The sequence below is a fragment of the Formica exsecta genome, unplaced genomic scaffold, assembly GCF_003651465.1.
Source record: "Formica exsecta isolate Colony F162 unplaced genomic scaffold, ASM365146v1 scaffold4, whole genome shotgun sequence".
NCBI lineage: Eukaryota > Metazoa > Arthropoda > Insecta > Hymenoptera > Formicidae > Formica > Formica exsecta.
Window position 1 is genome coordinate 1,784,209 of NW_021851238.1, and position 24,032 is coordinate 1,808,240.

General features: G+C 29.8%; 1 protein-coding gene and 2 long non-coding RNA genes across 3 annotated transcripts in view; 1 reads left to right on the forward strand and 2 right to left on the reverse strand.

Annotated features, from left to right (window-relative positions):
* LOC115240040 (RNA-binding protein Nova-1) overlaps window positions 1–594 on the reverse strand; it is a 30,901-nt gene extending 30,307 nt beyond the window's left edge. Inside the window, exon 1 of the mRNA XM_029814991.1 lies at window positions 7–594. Within this exon, the coding sequence (XP_029670851.1) occupies window positions 7–107 (101 nt within the window). The 5' untranslated portion in view covers window positions 108–594. The remainder of the gene's footprint in view (window positions 1–6) is intronic.
* Window positions 595–1,803: 1,209 nt separating this feature from the next.
* LOC115240044 lies at window positions 1,804–4,645 on the reverse strand. The gene is made up of 4 exons (XR_003884727.1): window positions 4,504–4,645; window positions 4,144–4,377; window positions 2,622–2,969; window positions 1,804–1,923 (listed from the first exon to the last, which is right to left on the reverse strand). It is a non-coding gene; the product is annotated as an uncharacterized LOC115240044 (long non-coding RNA).
* A 143-nt stretch (window positions 4,646–4,788) lies between these two features.
* Window positions 4,789–6,343, forward strand: LOC115240043. The gene is made up of 3 exons (XR_003884726.1): window positions 4,789–5,092; window positions 5,576–5,960; window positions 6,281–6,343. It is a non-coding gene; the product is annotated as an uncharacterized LOC115240043 (long non-coding RNA).
* The last annotated feature ends 17,689 nt before the right edge of the window (window positions 6,344–24,032 follow it).

Genomic DNA, 24,032 nt, shown 5'->3' on the forward strand with positions numbered 1-24,032 from the left:
TGTGACCTCTTGGTCGCACCGTTTTCCGCGTCGCAGTCGAGCGGCCGCTTTCTGGAGTCCGCAATCTCCGGGGAGGGACACGTCTCCATTCCTGAGTCAGCGGCCATCTTGGTTCGCTCGTTGCGCGCACGTAACACACACACAGGCACAAGAACAGGCGGTAACACACACAACACAGGAGAGAAGATAGAGATATATACACACGGAACTAGAACCGCACACTCCTACCGATCAGTGGCGGGGAGGGGGAAGGGGGAGGAGGAAGGCCAGAACGGCAAAGAGAGAATGAGGAAGAGAGAGAGAGAGAGAGAGAAAGAGAAGGGGAGAAACGAAACGAAGCGCGCGAGCGAGACGAACGATGGGACGATGGAGATGTGGTGGAGGAGGCAACAGCAGACGATGTGTCGGGGACAAGTGTCCGTGTCCCCGAGAATGAGGTGCCAGGCGCGAAGTGGAGAGGCACGACGTTACCCGCTCTCGGACGTACGGACGCGCGGAGTACGACCACGACGGAGTTGCCGCAGAACCCACTCTCGGTCCCGTTTACCGCAGATATAACCGCGCGCGGGAGGGGTGTATTGCAACAAACCAGAGGTAGAGGAGGAGGAGGAGGAGGTGGTGGTACCCGCGCCACGGACGTACGCGCGCACGTACGGACGGACGGACGAACGAACGAACGAACGAACCGTGCGGATGAGTGAACGAACAAGTGACACACGCGGGGTGCCGCGTCTCACTGGCGACTGCTCGCGGCTCCCTTGCCAACCAGCTGGTTGATACTCGGTGTGGTGTGCGGATTCGCGTACACCTCTCTAGGCTCGTCGCGTCTTCGTCTAGCCTACGGCGGGACTCCTATCGCTAGCCAGTTTCTCTCTCTCTCTCTCTCTTTCTTCTGCGCGCGCAGTTTCTCTCTCTCTTTCTCTTTTCCGTTCTCTCCGTCAGCCCTATCGCGCGCGAGCTCCGTTTAACAGTAGCGGAGCGAGCCGAATGCATCGCGGGTGCCGTTGTTCCCCACTTTCGGAAACTTGGGCTCGCAGAGATGACACTTCCGGGAGTCCTTCGGCAAAAACGCGGGGCGCGCGCGCGCGCGTTGCAACGCGAGCGCGCTCGTTACATAAGCGACCAGGGGTGGGAGGGGAAGGGAGGGCGCGGACGTAACCCGACGCTGTTCTGCCTGTCCCCGATGCTCCGCGGCTCCGCATCGTCCTGCGCCTCCGAACGCGCGCGCTTTAGATCGAATTTATGGTCGCGACTCGCGCGCAGTCTCCGCGTTTCTTATTGTGACATTTATTCGTCGCAATCGCGGGAGTTTTCTATTCTCGAAAACTCAGCGTTTTCCCGCCGCGACGATCCCTTATTTCAATTTCTTTTTCCACGGCGATCGCCCGAGCTGCCATCGCGATCTTTTTCATCGTATCAATACTCCTTGGATTAATTCTAGAAAATAAAAAATATCTTCATAATCGGATAGAATGTTCTTATCTTAGATCGAACAAAATGCAACACGCGTGACGACTTGGAATATTTTTCTCGGGACACCCGCTATACACGGTGTTATGAATCTCAATGCAATGAGAATATATATAGTTACCGTTCTTCTCGCCATCGACGACGACGGACGATGACGACCTTTGCGCCTCCATAAACGCGATAGCGCGATTTCGCCTACCGCTGCATCCATGCGCGACAATGACGACGGATCGTGCGATAGCGCTCGATTTCTTATCCTTGGTCTATAAATGTATTAGAAAATTAAAGACAGCAAGTACACCTCCTCCTCCCGGGCGTATGAGAGAGAGATTATCCAAGCCGGGAGCAAAGTTCCTCTATTATGGGAGATCAAATCTGCGATTCCTTCACGCTTCAATCCCTCGTCGGTCGCGATCCGCCTTCCTCGCATTCCTCGTTTCATATATTTATAATCTAAGGAAAAAAAAAGTACACTCAAAAAGATGTCTTGCTGATATAGGTAGATTTCTAGGTGTCACAACAAAAATTTATCGCTATTTTTTGTATCTGTTAGAATATTGTCTGTTACATATAGAATTTATAGCAGCAATATTCTAATAATATCTTCTAGAAAATTTAGGTCCCATTGCCAAATGTTAATCACTGCATTGGATAAATATGAGTTTCGATACTACAGCTAGAACACTCTTTGTGAGAAATATAACTGCCAATTATAACTGCAGCATCGAAAAATTGAGAGAAATTGTTTAAAAGAGCTGGATAGATTGGGCGCGTTATACAAATATGTTAGATGTGAGGATTATATATTCATTTGTTTCTTGCGGCTAATTTTTTCTGTGTACCACAGCCAAACTTTATAACATGTATGATTGGCCTTAACATGGATAGGCGCCACAGAAAAACATTCTTGCTAAATTTCACAAACAGTTCAGATATAAATTCTGTCTCTGTCACTTAGATTGATTAAATGCGAATCATATGCGATATCACAGTATTTGCTAATCATTTATGTACCTCAGTTAATTTTGCGCACCCAGAAAATTTTTGCTGTAGTTGCAAAACCACTTTTTTGAGTGGTAGCATGATAGAGTTTAACGTAGAATCAAACGCGCGTGCGGGGCAGATAAGAATTATATTTAAAAAAAAGTTACTTTGCATTCGAACTTGAGCTACTTCCAGCGTCGTATTTATCTCGGCATCGATTGCGATTTGATTTGAATAAATCTCTGCTGGTATTCGTCGATGAAACTTGTTTGGAAACATAAGACCGGATACACGAATATCATTTTATACAACGTATGTAGAAGCGCCATAGACGTCAATTACGCATCATTGTTAGCTATTTTCCTCACGATGATTAGTCATACAATACACATCGGCACCTGGCTATCTTACACGCCGATACAAGAAGCGCCCATCTGGTGAACGTTGTGATATTTATGACATCTAATGCAGTGGAGTCATCGTTTGCGCATGACACATTGTACACTCTGGATGATCTAGAAAATCAAGGCATAATAAAGCAGGATAGAATACAGATATATCGTTCAAGGTTTTGAATGCAGCATTGGAAAAAGTGGGACGGCAAGATCGGGCTTTCAATTAATCGCGCTCTCAGTCATATCACACGTATTTGTAGCTCGAGGGGGAAAACATTTTTCGATAGATTCCTGGATCGTGAATAAGCCATAAATCAGAGTCGAGTAACGTAGATTGTTTGGTAAAAAAAAAAAAAGCATTTGGTACGAGTATTTGATAGCGAATCGAAACGATCGTATTTCGACTAAAATGTCAAGGCGTGAATAATTTTTCGACTGTACGAACGTGAAAAAGGATTCCGTGAAATTTTGACAGAAAACGATACAATAGAAAAAGCAAGATATTTAATAATCTCGTAGAGAGATACAGCGTCAACGAGTAAATTATGAATGTAATTTTGGAATCTTTTCTAGTCTTCGACTGTAAGAACTGTGTTGCCTCTTTTATCTTAAGTGCTTCTCAAACACCTGCACGCTTCTTATTTATCGCCAATAAAATCGTAGACGGAAATATGAACTATTAATAACTCTCAAAAGATATAGATGATGTACTAGTGCATCCAATTGAATAATAATATTACATTAAATAATAATAATAATATATCATAGTGTTAATTATCTTGTTTTAATAGCTTATGCTACTGTATAAATTTATATACGACAGTTTATAGTCCAACTGAATAAGAAACATGCGTGAATCTGGAACACGCGCGTGGCAATATAATTCGAATCGATCGATCGATCTTTATTCGGCTCAAACTGAAACGTAAACAAACGCTCGGTCATTGTCTTTCCTCGAATTTTGACAAATATAAGAGCGTTGGTTTTATTCGCGACTCGATATGCAATCTCTCCGCGAACAGACGAGCGCATTATCTATCAGTTTTCTGTACTATCATTGATTTAATTTAATTAACTTACTTAATTTTCCGTTCAATTAAATATCGTTCGGCGATATACTTAATAGTCCCGATAACGCGACCGTTAACGGCCGACTATTAATGCAGATCGGGCTGAAGGGAAGAGAGGGAACGCTTTTCGAAACGAAATATTGTGATAATCGGTTAAGGATTATTATTCGTCGGGGAGAGAAATCACATCTAATGATAGAACTCGTTAATGTAAAAAATCTCACCATTTTTTATGTCTTTCGCGATTGGCTAATAAACATGGAATTTTTTCCCGATATTGCGCCACATCTATCCAGCATCCAAGTACGAGGAGGGAACGAGTATCTCTTTCTCTCTCCCTTTCATATCCTCTCCGTCCTCTCTGTCATTCTCGACGTATAATGTAATAACTATGATCAACCGGTTTTAATTCTTGCATTTTCGATTCCAACAAAATCAACTTCCGTCGTTCTCTTCATCTGAAAAGCGAAAGGAGATTAGATTGGAGGAAAATTCTTTTTTAGAAACTCGCAAAAAGATCGTGTACGAATATATGTGAACTTTCGAAAAACATTAACTTGAACACAATTACATCCTTCAATTACCTAGAGATACTTAAAAGGACATAAAAACGAAGAATGACGTTGAATCGAATTTTCCGTTAAGGAATAATTGGATGCAAATCATTCATAGGGAATGTCCGCTAGCATGAGACAGTCCCGTTCCGTAAAATTGTCAACCCCCAGGTTCGCAAAATTCAACGGGGGTGTTCCGCGCGTGCGTCCGATGTCCTTGCGAGTTACACGAGTCATCGAGCCAGACCCCCGCGTGTCTTTTTTTTTTTTTTTTTTTTAGACGACTCCGGGTTAGTCGGTCGTACATATACATATACATACATATGATACTCTCATACACATATGCATCGCACACGCAGGCGCGACGCATACAACAGAATGCGCTTATCCCAAGGCCGCGACTTTACTGCTCGCTGAGATACCGCTTGCACCGACAAGTCGACGCGTCCGTCGTATGATCTCATTCTCTTGCGCGCGGACGTCCTTCGTGCTTACGATTTTTTTTTTTCCATCATTTTTCTAACGCCAGATCAAATTGTCGCACTCCAAGCGCGCGCGCTCCTCCTTCCCACGCATGTCCCAGTACCTACGTGTCATCAGGGCTGTATTAAGATACAGGGTGCTTCATCTTATCTATCCGGAGTGTATACGTACCGTAAAAATGGAAATGAACAATTGTCTGCCAAACAATGACTCTATAAATAACTTGAAATCGTCCTGTATATATAAAACGTAGCATTTAAATACGTACTGAGCTCGACAAATTCGTTGCCAATTTACTATCATAAGTTTGGCAAGTGTGAAGTATCCGCTGACACGTGATTGAATGCGATAGATGTATCGATGATGTCGCTTTCTTGCAGCAGACTTCGTTTTGACACACAGTATCACACGATTGGCTATCAAATACAGAATTTTAAATTTCTTCATCTGACAGCCAATCATGTGGTATTGTGTGTTACACTCTGTCATCTGTGTACCTTGCTGGAAAACACACATTGTGTCGCTTTGCGACACATACCTGGTTCCATCGAAAAAATAAATAACAATGATATTTAAATGTCTCCTGTCAAAAAATTATATCCCAAAAAATTTTATCCAGCTCTGATGTCTCTCTACGTGGGTGCTGGACATGTGTGTGATGCACATGATAAAGGGCATGTATATACATATATATATGCATGCTCTACAATGTATCTATATCTATACATTTCGTTGTTGCGAAGATTAGAAAATCGTGGAGCATGATAGAACCGAACGCAGATAAGAATATAATGACAGTTTTAATGTGATAAATGTTTACGGTGTGTAACACAATGCACAGTCGATGAAGTTTCCTCCAGTAAGCGCATTCGTGCGGTTATACATGTGTGACCACGTAAGGAAACGTCTATGACGAAGGTTATGGCATAACCGGATAAGCAGATCGCCGAGGTTTCTCATTTCGCTAAAAGTATGGGAAACTTTATGGGTGACATCGTGATCTGGTGCGTTTTAATTTTGATTTTGTGTTAGAAATGCAAATACTATTAAAGCGTCAGCTTAAGATTCCGTTTTTCTCGTTCGCACACATCAAGAGAGTGTGTAGGCAATTAGATGATATAATTTGGTGTACAATTGTATCTGTCAAATATTTTTTTTTTTATAATAAATTATAGTATGTTTGATATACCATAAGATAGATACGAATTCATATCTTTATATAAGAGATATAAACACAAAGTGTTTTACGCTACTTTGTATCAATATATAAGGATTTATATAATTCATGTTTATTGCAATGTAATTAAAAAAGTGTATTTGGTAGCTTGATGCTACTACTTTCAGTCAGTATCATATTCGGAATCAGCGAGATCATCAAATCGTTGACAAATAATGGAGAAGATATTCTCATATTTTTTTTTTATAATAAATTATAGTATGTTTGATATACCATAAGATAGATACGAATTCATATCTTTATATAAGAGATATAAACACAAAGTGTTTTACGCTACTTTGTATCAATATATAAGGATTTATATAATTCATGTTTATTGCAATGTAATTAAAAAAGTGTATTTGGTAGCTTGATGCTACTACTTTCAGTCAGTATCATATTCGGAATCAGCGAGATCATCAAATCGTTGACAAATAATGGAGAAGATATTCTCATATTTTTTTTTTATAATAAATTATAGTATGTTTGATATACCATAAGATAGATACGAATTCATATCTTTATATAAGAGATATAAACACAAAGTGTTTTACGCTACTTTGTATCAATATATAAGGATTTATATAATTCATGTTTATTGCAATGTAATTAAAAAAGTGTATTTGGTAGCTTGATGCTACTACTTTCAGTCAGTATCATATTCGGAATCAGCGAGATCATCAAATCGTTGACAAATAATGGAGAAGATATTCTCATATTTTTTTTTTATAATAAATTATAGTATGTTTGATATACCATAAGATAGATACGAATTCATATCTTTATATAAGAGATATAAACACAAAGTGTTTTACGCTACTTTGTATCAATATATAAGGATTTATATAATTCATGTTTATTGCAATGTAATTAAAAAAGTGTATTTGGTAGCTTGATGCTACTACTTTCAGTCAGTATCATATTCGGAATCAGCGAGATCATCAAATCGTTGACAAATAATGGAGAAGATATTCTCATATTTTTTTTTTATAATAAATTATAGTATGTTTGATATACCATAAGATAGATACGAATTCATATCTTTATATAAGAGATATAAACACAAAGTGTTTTACGCTACTTTGTATCAATATATAAGGATTTATATAATTCATGTTTATTGCAATGTAATTAAAAAAGTGTATTTGGTAGCTTGATGCTACTACTTTCAGTCAGTATCATATTCGGAATCAGCGAGATCATCAAATCGTTGACAAATAATGGAGAAGATATTCTCATATTTTTTTTTTATAATAAATTATAGTATGTTTGATATACCATAAGATAGATACGAATTCATATCTTTATATAAGAGATATAAACACAAAGTGTTTTACGCTACTTTGTATCAATATATAAGGATTTATATAATTCATGTTTATTGCAATGTAATTAAAAAAGTGTATTTGGTAGCTTGATGCTACTACTTTCAGTCAGTATCATATTCGGAATCAGCGAGATCATCAAATCGTTGACAAATAATGGAGAAGATATTCTCATATTTTTTTTTTATAATAAATTATAGTATGTTTGATATACCATAAGATAGATACGAATTCATATCTTTATATAAGAGATATAAACACAAAGTGTTTTACGCTACTTTGTATCAATATATAAGGATTTATATAATTCATGTTTATTGCAATGTAATTAAAAAAGTGTATTTGGTAGCTTGATGCTACTACTTTCAGTCAGTATCATATTCGGAATCAGCGAGATCATCAAATCGTTGACAAATAATGGAGAAGATATTCTCATATTTTTTTTTTATAATAAATTATAGTATGTTTGATATACCATAAGATAGATACGAATTCATATCTTTATATAAGAGATATAAACACAAAGTGTTTTACGCTACTTTGTATCAATATATAAGGATTTATATAATTCATGTTTATTGCAATGTAATTAAAAAAGTGTATTTGGTAGCTTGATGCTACTACTTTCAGTCAGTATCATATTCGGAATCAGCGAGATCATCAAATCGTTGACAAATAATGGAGAAGATATTCTCATATTTTTTTTTTATAATAAATTATAGTATGTTTGATATACCATAAGATAGATACGAATTCATATCTTTATATAAGAGATATAAACACAAAGTGTTTTACGCTACTTTGTATCAATATATAAGGATTTATATAATTCATGTTTATTGCAATGTAATTAAAAAAGTGTATTTGGTAGCTTGATGCTACTACTTTCAGTCAGTATCATATTCGGAATCAGCGAGATCATCAAATCGTTGACAAATAATGGAGAAGATATTCTCATATTTTTTTTTTATAATAAATTATAGTATGTTTGATATACCATAAGATAGATACGAATTCATATCTTTATATAAGAGATATAAACACAAAGTGTTTTACGCTACTTTGTATCAATATATAAGGATTTATATAATTCATGTTTATTGCAATGTAATTAAAAAAGTGTATTTGGTAGCTTGATGCTACTACTTTCAGTCAGTATCATATTCGGAATCAGCGAGATCATCAAATCGTTGACAAATAATGGAGAAGATATTCTCATATTTTTTTTTTATAATAAATTATAGTATGTTTGATATACCATAAGATAGATACGAATTCATATCTTTATATAAGAGATATAAACACAAAGTGTTTTACGCTACTTTGTATCAATATATAAGGATTTATATAATTCATGTTTATTGCAATGTAATTAAAAAAGTGTATTTGGTAGCTTGATGCTACTACTTTCAGTCAGTATCATATTCGGAATCAGCGAGATCATCAAATCGTTGACAAATAATGGAGAAGATATTCTCATATTTTTTTTTTATAATAAATTATAGTATGTTTGATATACCATAAGATAGATACGAATTCATATCTTTATATAAGAGATATAAACACAAAGTGTTTTACGCTACTTTGTATCAATATATAAGGATTTATATAATTCATGTTTATTGCAATGTAATTAAAAAAGTGTATTTGGTAGCTTGATGCTACTACTTTCAGTCAGTATCATATTCGGAATCAGCGAGATCATCAAATCGTTGACAAATAATGGAGAAGATATTCTCATATTTTTTTTTTATAATAAATTATAGTATGTTTGATATACCATAAGATAGATACGAATTCATATCTTTATATAAGAGATATAAACACAAAGTGTTTTACGCTACTTTGTATCAATATATAAGGATTTATATAATTCATGTTTATTGCAATGTAATTAAAAAAGTGTATTTGGTAGCTTGATGCTACTACTTTCAGTCAGTATCATATTCGGAATCAGCGAGATCATCAAATCGTTGACAAATAATGGAGAAGATATTCTCATATTTTTTTTTTATAATAAATTATAGTATGTTTGATATACCATAAGATAGATACGAATTCATATCTTTATATAAGAGATATAAACACAAAGTGTTTTACGCTACTTTGTATCAATATATAAGGATTTATATAATTCATGTTTATTGCAATGTAATTAAAAAAGTGTATTTGGTAGCTTGATGCTACTACTTTCAGTCAGTATCATATTCGGAATCAGCGAGATCATCAAATCGTTGACAAATAATGGAGAAGATATTCTCATATTTTTTTTTTATAATAAATTATAGTATGTTTGATATACCATAAGATAGATACGAATTCATATCTTTATATAAGAGATATAAACACAAAGTGTTTTACGCTACTTTGTATCAATATATAAGGATTTATATAATTCATGTTTATTGCAATGTAATTAAAAAAGTGTATTTGGTAGCTTGATGCTACTACTTTCAGTCAGTATCATATTCGGAATCAGCGAGATCATCAAATCGTTGACAAATAATGGAGAAGATATTCTCATATTTTTTTTTTATAATAAATTATAGTATGTTTGATATACCATAAGATAGATACGAATTCATATCTTTATATAAGAGATATAAACACAAAGTGTTTTACGCTACTTTGTATCAATATATAAGGATTTATATAATTCATGTTTATTGCAATGTAATTAAAAAAGTGTATTTGGTAGCTTGATGCTACTACTTTCAGTCAGTATCATATTCGGAATCAGCGAGATCATCAAATCGTTGACAAATAATGGAGAAGATATTCTCATATTTTTTTTTTATAATAAATTATAGTATGTTTGATATACCATAAGATAGATACGAATTCATATCTTTATATAAGAGATATAAACACAAAGTGTTTTACGCTACTTTGTATCAATATATAAGGATTTATATAATTCATGTTTATTGCAATGTAATTAAAAAAGTGTATTTGGTAGCTTGATGCTACTACTTTCAGTCAGTATCATATTCGGAATCAGCGAGATCATCAAATCGTTGACAAATAATGGAGAAGATATTCTCATATTTTTTTTTTATAATAAATTATAGTATGTTTGATATACCATAAGATAGATACGAATTCATATCTTTATATAAGAGATATAAACACAAAGTGTTTTACGCTACTTTGTATCAATATATAAGGATTTATATAATTCATGTTTATTGCAATGTAATTAAAAAAGTGTATTTGGTAGCTTGATGCTACTACTTTCAGTCAGTATCATATTCGGAATCAGCGAGATCATCAAATCGTTGACAAATAATGGAGAAGATATTCTCATATTTTTTTTTTATAATAAATTATAGTATGTTTGATATACCATAAGATAGATACGAATTCATATCTTTATATAAGAGATATAAACACAAAGTGTTTTACGCTACTTTGTATCAATATATAAGGATTTATATAATTCATGTTTATTGCAATGTAATTAAAAAAGTGTATTTGGTAGCTTGATGCTACTACTTTCAGTCAGTATCATATTCGGAATCAGCGAGATCATCAAATCGTTGACAAATAATGGAGAAGATATTCTCATATTTTTTTTTTATAATAAATTATAGTATGTTTGATATACCATAAGATAGATACGAATTCATATCTTTATATAAGAGATATAAACACAAAGTGTTTTACGCTACTTTGTATCAATATATAAGGATTTATATAATTCATGTTTATTGCAATGTAATTAAAAAAGTGTATTTGGTAGCTTGATGCTACTACTTTCAGTCAGTATCATATTCGGAATCAGCGAGATCATCAAATCGTTGACAAATAATGGAGAAGATATTCTCATATTTTTTTTTTATAATAAATTATAGTATGTTTGATATACCATAAGATAGATACGAATTCATATCTTTATATAAGAGATATAAACACAAAGTGTTTTACGCTACTTTGTATCAATATATAAGGATTTATATAATTCATGTTTATTGCAATGTAATTAAAAAAGTGTATTTGGTAGCTTGATGCTACTACTTTCAGTCAGTATCATATTCGGAATCAGCGAGATCATCAAATCGTTGACAAATAATGGAGAAGATATTCTCATATTTTTTTTTTATAATAAATTATAGTATGTTTGATATACCATAAGATAGATACGAATTCATATCTTTATATAAGAGATATAAACACAAAGTGTTTTACGCTACTTTGTATCAATATATAAGGATTTATATAATTCATGTTTATTGCAATGTAATTAAAAAAGTGTATTTGGTAGCTTGATGCTACTACTTTCAGTCAGTATCATATTCGGAATCAGCGAGATCATCAAATCGTTGACAAATAATGGAGAAGATATTCTCATATTTTTTTTTTATAATAAATTATAGTATGTTTGATATACCATAAGATAGATACGAATTCATATCTTTATATAAGAGATATAAACACAAAGTGTTTTACGCTACTTTGTATCAATATATAAGGATTTATATAATTCATGTTTATTGCAATGTAATTAAAAAAGTGTATTTGGTAGCTTGATGCTACTACTTTCAGTCAGTATCATATTCGGAATCAGCGAGATCATCAAATCGTTGACAAATAATGGAGAAGATATTCTCATATTTTTTTTTTATAATAAATTATAGTATGTTTGATATACCATAAGATAGATACGAATTCATATCTTTATATAAGAGATATAAACACAAAGTGTTTTACGCTACTTTGTATCAATATATAAGGATTTATATAATTCATGTTTATTGCAATGTAATTAAAAAAGTGTATTTGGTAGCTTGATGCTACTACTTTCAGTCAGTATCATATTCGGAATCAGCGAGATCATCAAATCGTTGACAAATAATGGAGAAGATATTCTCATATTTTTTTTTTATAATAAATTATAGTATGTTTGATATACCATAAGATAGATACGAATTCATATCTTTATATAAGAGATATAAACACAAAGTGTTTTACGCTACTTTGTATCAATATATAAGGATTTATATAATTCATGTTTATTGCAATGTAATTAAAAAAGTGTATTTGGTAGCTTGATGCTACTACTTTCAGTCAGTATCATATTCGGAATCAGCGAGATCATCAAATCGTTGACAAATAATGGAGAAGATATTCTCATATTTTTTTTTTATAATAAATTATAGTATGTTTGATATACCATAAGATAGATACGAATTCATATCTTTATATAAGAGATATAAACACAAAGTGTTTTACGCTACTTTGTATCAATATATAAGGATTTATATAATTCATGTTTATTGCAATGTAATTAAAAAAGTGTATTTGGTAGCTTGATGCTACTACTTTCAGTCAGTATCATATTCGGAATCAGCGAGATCATCAAATCGTTGACAAATAATGGAGAAGATATTCTCATATTTTTTTTTTATAATAAATTATAGTATGTTTGATATACCATAAGATAGATACGAATTCATATCTTTATATAAGAGATATAAACACAAAGTGTTTTACGCTACTTTGTATCAATATATAAGGATTTATATAATTCATGTTTATTGCAATGTAATTAAAAAAGTGTATTTGGTAGCTTGATGCTACTACTTTCAGTCAGTATCATATTCGGAATCAGCGAGATCATCAAATCGTTGACAAATAATGGAGAAGATATTCTCATATTTTTTTTTTATAATAAATTATAGTATGTTTGATATACCATAAGATAGATACGAATTCATATCTTTATATAAGAGATATAAACACAAAGTGTTTTACGCTACTTTGTATCAATATATAAGGATTTATATAATTCATGTTTATTGCAATGTAATTAAAAAAGTGTATTTGGTAGCTTGATGCTACTACTTTCAGTCAGTATCATATTCGGAATCAGCGAGATCATCAAATCGTTGACAAATAATGGAGAAGATATTCTCATATTTTTTTTTTATAATAAATTATAGTATGTTTGATATACCATAAGATAGATACGAATTCATATCTTTATATAAGAGATATAAACACAAAGTGTTTTACGCTACTTTGTATCAATATATAAGGATTTATATAATTCATGTTTATTGCAATGTAATTAAAAAAGTGTATTTGGTAGCTTGATGCTACTACTTTCAGTCAGTATCATATTCGGAATCAGCGAGATCATCAAATCGTTGACAAATAATGGAGAAGATATTCTCATATTTTTTTTTTATAATAAATTATAGTATGTTTGATATACCATAAGATAGATACGAATTCATATCTTTATATAAGAGATATAAACACAAAGTGTTTTACGCTACTTTGTATCAATATATAAGGATTTATATAATTCATGTTTATTGCAATGTAATTAAAAAAGTGTATTTGGTAGCTTGATGCTACTACTTTCAGTCAGTATCATATTCGGAATCAGCGAGATCATCAAATCGTTGACAAATAATGGAGAAGATATTCTCATATTTTTTTTTTATAATAAATTATAGTATGTTTGATATACCATAAGATAGATACGAATTCATATCTTTATATAAGAGATATAAACACAAAGTGTTTTACGCTACTTTGTATCAATATATAAGGATTTATATAATTCATGTTTATTGCAATGTAATTAAAAAAGTGTATTTGGTAGCTTGATGCTACTACTTTCAGTCAGTATCATATTCGGAATCAGCGAGATCATCAAATCGTTGACAAATAATGGAGAAGATATTCTCATATTTTTTTTTTATAATAAATTATAGTATGTTTGATATACCATAAGATAGATACGAATTCATATCTTTATATAAGAGATATAAACACAAAGTGTTTTACGCTACTTTGTATCAATATATAAGGATTTATATAATTCATGTTTATTGCAATGTAATTAAAAAAGTGTATTTGGTAGCTTGATGCTACTACTTTCAGTCAGTATCATATTCGGAATCAGCGAGATCATCAAATCGTTGACAAATAATGGAGAAGATATTCTCATATTTTTTTTTTATAATAAATTATAGTATGTTTGATATACCATAAGATAGATACGAATTCATATCTTTATATAAGAGATATAAACACAAAGTGTTTTACGCTACTTTGTATCAATATATAAGGATTTATATAATTCATGTTTATTGCAATGTAATTAAAAAAGTGTATTTGGTAGCTTGATGCTACTACTTTCAGTCAGTATCATATTCGGAATCAGCGAGATCATCAAATCGTTGACAAATAATGGAGAAGATATTCTCATATTTTTTTTTTATAATAAATTATAGTATGTTTGATATACCATAAGATAGATACGAATTCATATCTTTATATAAGAGATATAAACACAAAGTGTTTTACGCTACTTTGTATCAATATATAAGGATTTATATAATTCATGTTTATTGCAATGTAATTAAAAAAGTGTATTTGGTAGCTTGATGCTACTACTTTCAGTCAGTATCATATTCGGAATCAGCGAGATCATCAAATCGTTGACAAATAATGGAGAAGATATTCTCATATTTTTTTTTTATAATAAATTATAGTATGTTTGATATACCATAAGATAGATACGAATTCATATCTTTATATAAGAGATATAAACACAAAGTGTTTTACGCTACTTTGTATCAATATATAAGGATTTATATAATTCATGTTTATTGCAATGTAATTAAAAAAGTGTATTTGGTAGCTTGATGCTACTACTTTCAGTCAGTATCATATTCGGAATCAGCGAGATCATCAAATCGTTGACAAATAATGGAGAAGATATTCTCATATTTTTTTTTTATAATAAATTATAGTATGTTTGATATACCATAAGATAGATACGAATTCATATCTTTATATAAGAGATATAAACACAAAGTGTTTTACGCTACTTTGTATCAATATATAAGGATTTATATAATTCATGTTTATTGCAATGTAATTAAAAAAGTGTATTTGGTAGCTTGATGCTACTACTTTCAGTCAGTATCATATTCGGAATCAGCGAGATCATCAAATCGTTGACAAATAATGGAGAAGATATTCTCATATTTTTTTTTTATAATAAATTATAGTATGTTTGATATACCATAAGATAGATACGAATTCATATCTTTATATAAGAGATATAAACACAAAGTGTTTTACGCTACTTTGTATCAATATATAAGGATTTATATAATTCATGTTTATTGCAATGTAATTAAAAAAGTGTATTTGGTAGCTTGATGCTACTACTTTCAGTCAGTATCATATTCGGAATCAGCGAGATCATCAAATCGTTGACAAATAATGGAGAAGATATTCTCATATTTTTTTTTTATAATAAATTATAGTATGTTTGATATACCATAAGATAGATACGAATTCATATCTTTATATAAGAGATATAAACACAAAGTGTTTTACGCTACTTTGTATCAATATATAAGGATTTATATAATTCATGTTTATTGCAATGTAATTAAAAAAGTGTATTTGGTAGCTTGATGCTACTACTTTCAGTCAGTATCATATTCGGAATCAGCGAGATCATCAAATCGTTGACAAATAATGGAGAAGATATTCTCATATTTTTTTTTTATAATAAATTATAGTATGTTTGATATACCATAAGATAGATACGAATTCATATCTTTATATAAGAGATATAAACACAAAGTGTTTTACGCTACTTTGTATCAATATATAAGGATTTATATAATTCATGTTTATTGCAATGTAATTAAAAAAGTGTATTTGGTAGCTTGATGCTACTACTTTCAGTCAGTATCATATTCGGAATCAGCGAGATCATCAAATCGTTGACAAATAATGGAGAAGATATTCTCATATTTTTTTTTTATAATAAATTATAGTATGTTTGATATACCATAAGATAGATACGAATTCATATCTTTATATAAGAGATATAAACACAAAGTGTTTTACGCTACTTTGTATCAATATATAAGGATTTATATAATTCATGTTTATTGCAATGTAATTAAAAAAGTGTATTTGGTAGCTTGATGCTACTACTTTCAGTCAGTATCATATTCGGAATCAGCGAGATCATCAAATCGTTGACAAATAATGGAGAAGATATTCTCATATTTTTTTTTTATAATAAATTATAGTATGTTTGATATACCATAAGATAGATACGAATTCATATCTTTATATAAGAGATATAAACACAAAGTGTTTTACGCTACTTTGTATCAATATATAAGGATTTATATAATTCATGTTTATTGCAATGTAATTAAAAAAGTGTATTTGGTAGCTTGATGCTACTACTTTCAGTCAGTATCATATTCGGAATCAGCGAGATCATCAAATCGTTGACAAATAATGGAGAAGATATTCTCATATTTTTTTTTTATAATAAATTATAGTATGTTTGATATACCATAAGATAGATACGAATTCATATCTTTATATAAGAGATATAAACACAAAGTGTTTTACGCTACTTTGTATCAATATATAAGGATTTATATAATTCATGTTTATTGCAATGTAATTAAAAAAGTGTATTTGGTAGCTTGATGCTACTACTTTCAGTCAGTATCATATTCGGAATCAGCGAGATCATCAAATCGTTGACAAATAATGGAGAAGATATTCTCATATTTTTTTTTTATAATAAATTATAGTATGTTTGATATACCATAAGATAGATACGAATTCATATCTTTATATAAGAGATATAAACACAAAGTGTTTTACGCTACTTTGTATCAATATATAAGGATTTATATAATTCATGTTTATTGCAATGTAATTAAAAAAGTGTATTTGGTAGCTTGATGCTACTACTTTCAGTCAGTATCATATTCGGAATCAGCGAGATCATCAAATCGTTGACAAATAATGGAGAAGATATTCTCATATTTTTTTTTTATAATAAATTATAGTATGTTTGATATACCATAAGATAGATACGAATTCATATCTTTATATAAGAGATATAAACACAAAGTGTTTTACGCTACTTTGTATCAATATATAAGGATTTATATAATTCATGTTTATTGCAATGTAATTAAAAAAGTGTATTTGGTAGCTTGATGCTACTACTTTCAGTCAGTATCATATTCGGAATCAGCGAGATCATCAAATCGTTGACAAATAATGGAGAAGATATTCTCATATTTTTTTTTTATAATAAATTATAGTATGTTTGATATACCATAAGATAGATACGAATTCATATCTTTATATAAGAGATATAAACACAAAGTGTTTTACGCTACTTTGTATCAATATATAAGGATTTATATAATTCATGTTTATTGCAATGTAATTAAAAAAGTGTATTTGGTAGCTTGATGCTACTACTTTCAGTCAGTATCATATTCGGAATCAGCGAGATCATCAAATCGTTGACAAATAATGGAGAAGATATTCTCATATTTTTTTTTTATAATAAATTATAGTATGTTTGATATACCATAAGATAGATACGAATTCATATCTTTATATAAGAGATATAAACACAAAGTGTTTTACGCTACTTTGTATCAATATATAAGGATTTATATAATTCATGTTTATTGCAATGTAATTAAAAAAGTGTATTTGGTAGCTTGATGCTACTACTTTCAGTCAGTATCATATTCGGAATCAGCGAGATCATCAAATCGTTGACAAATAATGGAGAAGATATTCTCATATTTTTTTTTTATAATAAATTATAGTATGTTTGATATACCATAAGATAGATACGAATTCATATCTTTATATAAGAGATATAAACACAAAGTGTTTTACGCTACTTTGTATCAATATATAAGGATTTATATAATTCATGTTTATTGCAATGTAATTAAAAAAGTGTATTTGGTAGCTTGATGCTACTACTTTCAGTCAGTATCATATTCGGAATCAGCGAGATCATCAAATCGTTGACAAATAATGGAGAAGATATTCTCATATTTTTTTTTTATAATAAATTATAGTATGTTTGATATACCATAAGATAGATACGAATTCATATCTTTATATAAGAGATATAAACACAAAGTGTTTTACGCTACTTTGTATCAATATATAAGGATTTATATAATTCATGTTTATTGCAATGTAATTAAAAAAGTGTATTTGGTAGCTTGATGCTACTACTTTCAGTCAGTATCATATTCGGAATCAGCGAGATCATCAAATCGTTGACAAATAATGGAGAAGATATTCTCATATTTTTTTTTTATAATAAATTATAGTATGTTTGATATACCATAAGATAGATACGAATTCATATCTTTATATAAGAGATATAAACACAAAGTGTTTTACGCTACTTTGTATCAATATATAAGGATTTATATAATTCATGTTTATTGCAATGTAATTAAAAAAGTGTATTTGGTAGCTTGATGCTACTACTTTCAGTCAGTATCATATTCGGAATCAGCGAGATCATCAAATCGTTGACAAATAATGGAGAAGATATTCTCATATTTTTTTTTTATAATAAATTATAGTATGTTTGATATACCATAAGATAGATACGAATTCATATCTTTATATAAGAGATATAAACACAAAGTGTTTTACGCTACTTTGTATCAATATATAAGGATTTATATAATTCATGTTTATTGCAATGTAATTAAAAAAGTGTATTTGGTAGCTTGATGCTACTACTTTCAGTCAGTATCATATTCGGAATCAGCGAGATCATCAAATCGTTGACAAATAATGGAGAAGATATTCTCATATTTTTTTTTTATAATAAATTATAGTATGTTTGATATACCATAAGATAGATACGAATTCATATCTTTATATAAGAGATATAAACACAAAGTGTTTTACGCTACTTTGTATCAATATATAAGGATTTATATAATTCATGTTTATTGCAATGTAATTAAAAAAGTGTATTTGGTAGCTTGATGCTACTACTTTCAGTCAGTATCATATTCGGAATCAGCGAGATCATCAAATCGTTGACAAATAATGGAGAAGATATTCTCATATTTTTTTTTTATAATAAATTATAGTATGTTTGATATACCATAAGATAGATACGAATTCATATCTTTATATAAGAGATATAAACACAAAGTGTTTTACGCTACTTTGTATCAATATATAAGGATTTATATAATTCATGTTTATTGCAATGTAATTAAAAAAGTGTATTTGGTAGCTTGATGCTACTACTTTCAGTCAGTATCATATTCGGAATCAGCGAGATCATCAAATCGTTGACAAATAATGGAGAAGATATTCTCATATTTTTTTTTTATAATAAATTATAGTATGTTTGATATACCATAAGATAGATACGAATTCATATCTTTATATAAGAGATATAAACACAAAGTGTTTTACGCTACTTTGTATCAATATATAAGGATTTATATAATTCATGTTTATTGCAATGTAATTAAAAAAGTGTATTTGGTAGCTTGATGCTACTACTTTCAGTCAGTATCATATTCGGAATCAGCGAGATCATCAAATCGTTGACAAATAATGGAGAAGATATTCTCATATTTTTTTTTTATAATAAATTATAGTATGTTTGATATACCATAAGATAGATACGAATTCATATCTTTATATAAGAGATATAAACACAAAGTGTTTTACGCTACTTTGTATCAATATATAAGGATTTATATAATTCATGTTTATTGCAATGTAATTAAAAAAGTGTATTTGGTAGCTTGATGCTACTACTTTCAGTCAGTATCATATTCGGAATCAGCGAGATCATCAAATCGTTGACAAATAATGGAGAAGATATTCTCATATTTTTTTTTTATAATAAATTATAGTATGTTTGATATACCATAAGATAGATACGAATTCATATCTTTATATAAGAGATATAAACACAAAGTGTTTTACGCTACTTTGTATCAATATATAAGGATTTATATAATTCATGTTTATTGCAATGTAATTAAAAAAGTGTATTTGGTAGCTTGATGCTACTACTTTCAGTCAGTATCATATTCGGAATCAGCGAGATCATCAAATCGTTGACAAATAATGGAGAAGATATTCTCATATTTTTTTTTTATAATAAATTATAGTATGTTTGATATACCATAAGATAGATACGAATTCATATCTTTATATAAGAGATATAAACACAAAGTGTTTTACGCTACTTTGTATCAATATATAAGGATTTATATAATTCATGTTTATTGCAATGTAATTAAAAAAGTGTATTTGGTAGCTTGATGCTACTACTTTCAGTCAGTATCATATTCGGAATCAGCGAGATCATCAAATCGTTGACAAATAATGGAGAAGATATTCTCATATTTTTTTTTTATAATAAATTATAGTATGTTTGATATACCATAAGATAGATACGAATTCATATCTTTATATAAGAGATATAAACACAAAGTGTTTTACGCTACTTTGTATCAATATATAAGGATTTATATAATTCATGTTTATTGCAATGTAATTAAAAAAGTGTATTTGGTAGCTTGATGCTACTACTTTCAGTCAGTATCATATTCGGAATCAGCGAGATCATCAAATCGTTGACAAATAATGGAGAAGATATTCTCATATTTTTTTTTTATAATAAATTATAGTATGTTTGATATACCATAAGATAGATACGAATTCATATCTTTATATAAGAGATATAAACACAAAGTGTTTTACGCTACTTTGTATCAATATATAAGGATTTATATAATTCATGTTTATTGCAATGTAATTAAAAAAGTGTATTTGGTAGCTTGATGCTACTACTTTCAGTCAGTATCATATTCGGAATCAGCGAGATCATCAAATCGTTGACAAATAATGGAGAAGATATTCTCATATTTTTTTTTTATAATAAATTATAGTATGTTTGATATACCATAAGATAGATACGAATTCATATCTTTATATAAGAGATATAAACACAAAGTGTTTTACGCTACTTTGTATCAATATATAAGGATTTATATAATTCATGTTTATTGCAATGTAATTAAAAAAGTGTATTTGGTAGCTTGATGCTACTACTTTCAGTCAGTATCATATTCGGAATCAGCGAGATCATCAAATCGTTGACAAATAATGGAGAAGATATTCTCATATTTTTTTTTTATAATAAATTATAGTATGTTTGATATACCATAAGATAGATACGAATTCATATCTTTATATAAGAGATATAAACACAAAGTGTTTTACGCTACTTTGTATCAATATATAAGGATTTATATAATTCATGTTTATTGCAATGTAATTAAAAAAGTGTATTTGGTAGCTTGATGCTACTACTTTCAGTCAGTATCATATTCGGAATCAGCGAGATCATCAAATCGTTGACAAATAATGGAGAAGATATTCTCATATTTTTTTTTTATAATAAATTATAGTATGTTTGATATACCATAAGATAGATACGAATTCATATCTTTATATAAGAGATATAAACACAAAGTGTTTTACGCTACTTTGTATCAATATATAAGGATTTATATAATTCATGTTTATTGCAATGTAATTAAAAAAGTGTATTTGGTAGCTTGATGCTACTACTTTCAGTCAGTATCATATTCGGAATCAGCGAGATCATCAAATCGTTGACAAATAATGGAGAAGATATTCTCATATTTTTTTTTTATAATAAATTATAGTATGTTTGATATACCATAAGATAGATACGAATTCATATCTTTATATAAGAGATATAAACACAAAGTGTTTTACGCTACTTTGTATCAATATATAAGGATTTATATAATTCATGTTTATTGCAATGTAATTAAAAAAGTGTATTTGGTAGCTTGATGCTACTACTTTCAGTCAGTATCATATTCGGAATCAGCGAGATCATCAAATCGTTGACAAATAATGGAGAAGATATTCTCATATTTTTTTTTTATAATAAATTATAGTATGTTTGATATACCATAAGATAGATACGAATTCATATCTTTATATAAGAGATATAAACACAAAGTGTTTTACGCTACTTTGTATCAATATATAAGGATTTATATAATTCATGTTTATTGCAATGTAATTAAAAAAGTGTATTTGGTAGCTTGATGCTACTACTTTCAGTCAGTATCATATTCGGAATCAGCGAGATCATCAAATCGTTGACAAATAATGGAGAAGATATTCTCATATTTTTTTTTTATAATAAATTATAGTATGTTTGATATACCATAAGATAGATACGAATTCATATCTTTATATAAGAGATATAAACACAAAGTGTTTTACGCTACTTTGTATCAATATATAAGGATTTATATAATTCATGTTTATTGCAATGTAATTAAAAAAGTGTATTTGGTAGCTTGATGCTACTACTTTCAGTCAGTATCATATTCGGAATCAGCGAGATCATCAAATCGTTGACAAATAATGGAGAAGATATTCTCATATTTTTTTTTTATAATAAATTATAGTATGTTTGATATACCATAAGATAGATACGAATTCATATCTTTATATAAGAGATATAAACACAAAGTGTTTTACGCTACTTTGTATCAATATATAAGGATTTATATAATTCATGTTTATTGCAATGTAATTAAAAAAGTGTATTTGGTAGCTTGATGCTACTACTTTCAGTCAGTATCATATTCGGAATCAGCGAGATCATCAAATCGTTGACAAATAATGGAGAAGATATTCTCATATTTTTTTTTTATAATAAATTATAGTATGTTTGATATACCATAAGATAGATACGAATTCATATCTTTATATAAGAGATATAAACACAAAGTGTTTTACGCTACTTTGTATCAATATATAAGGATTTATATAATTCATGTTTATTGCAATGTAATTAAAAAAGTGTATTTGGTAGCTTGATGCTACTACTTTCAGTCAGTATCATATTCGGAATCAGCGAGATCATCAAATCGTTGACAAATAATGGAGAAGATATTCTCATATTTTTTTTTTATAATAAATTATAGTATGTTTGATATACCATAAGATAGATACGAATTCATATCTTTATATAAGAGATATAAACACAAAGTGTTTTACGCTACTTTGTATCAATATATAAGGATTTATATAATTCATGTTTATTGCAATGTAATTAAAAAAGTGTATTTGGTAGCTTGATGCTACTACTTTCAGTCAGTATCATATTCGGAATCAGCGAGATCATCAAATCGTTGACAAATAATGGAGAAGATATTCTCATATTTTTTTTTTATAATAAATTATAGTATGTTTGATATACCATAAGATAGATACGAATTCATATCTTTATATAAGAGATATAAACACAAAGTGTTTTACGCTACTTTGTATCAATATATAAGGATTTATATAATTCATGTTTATTGCAATGTAATTAAAAAAGTGTATTTGGTAGCTTGATGCTACTACTTTCAGTCAGTATCATATTCGGAATCAGCGAGATCATCAAATCGTTGACAAATAATGGAGAAGATATTCTCATATTTTTTTTTTATAATAAATTATAGTATGTTTGATATACCATAAGATAGATACGAATTCATATCTTTATATAAGAGATATAAACACAAAGTGTTTTACGCTACTTTGTATCAATATATAAGGATTTATATAATTCATGTTTATTGCAATGTAATTAAAAAAGTGTATTTGGTAGCTTG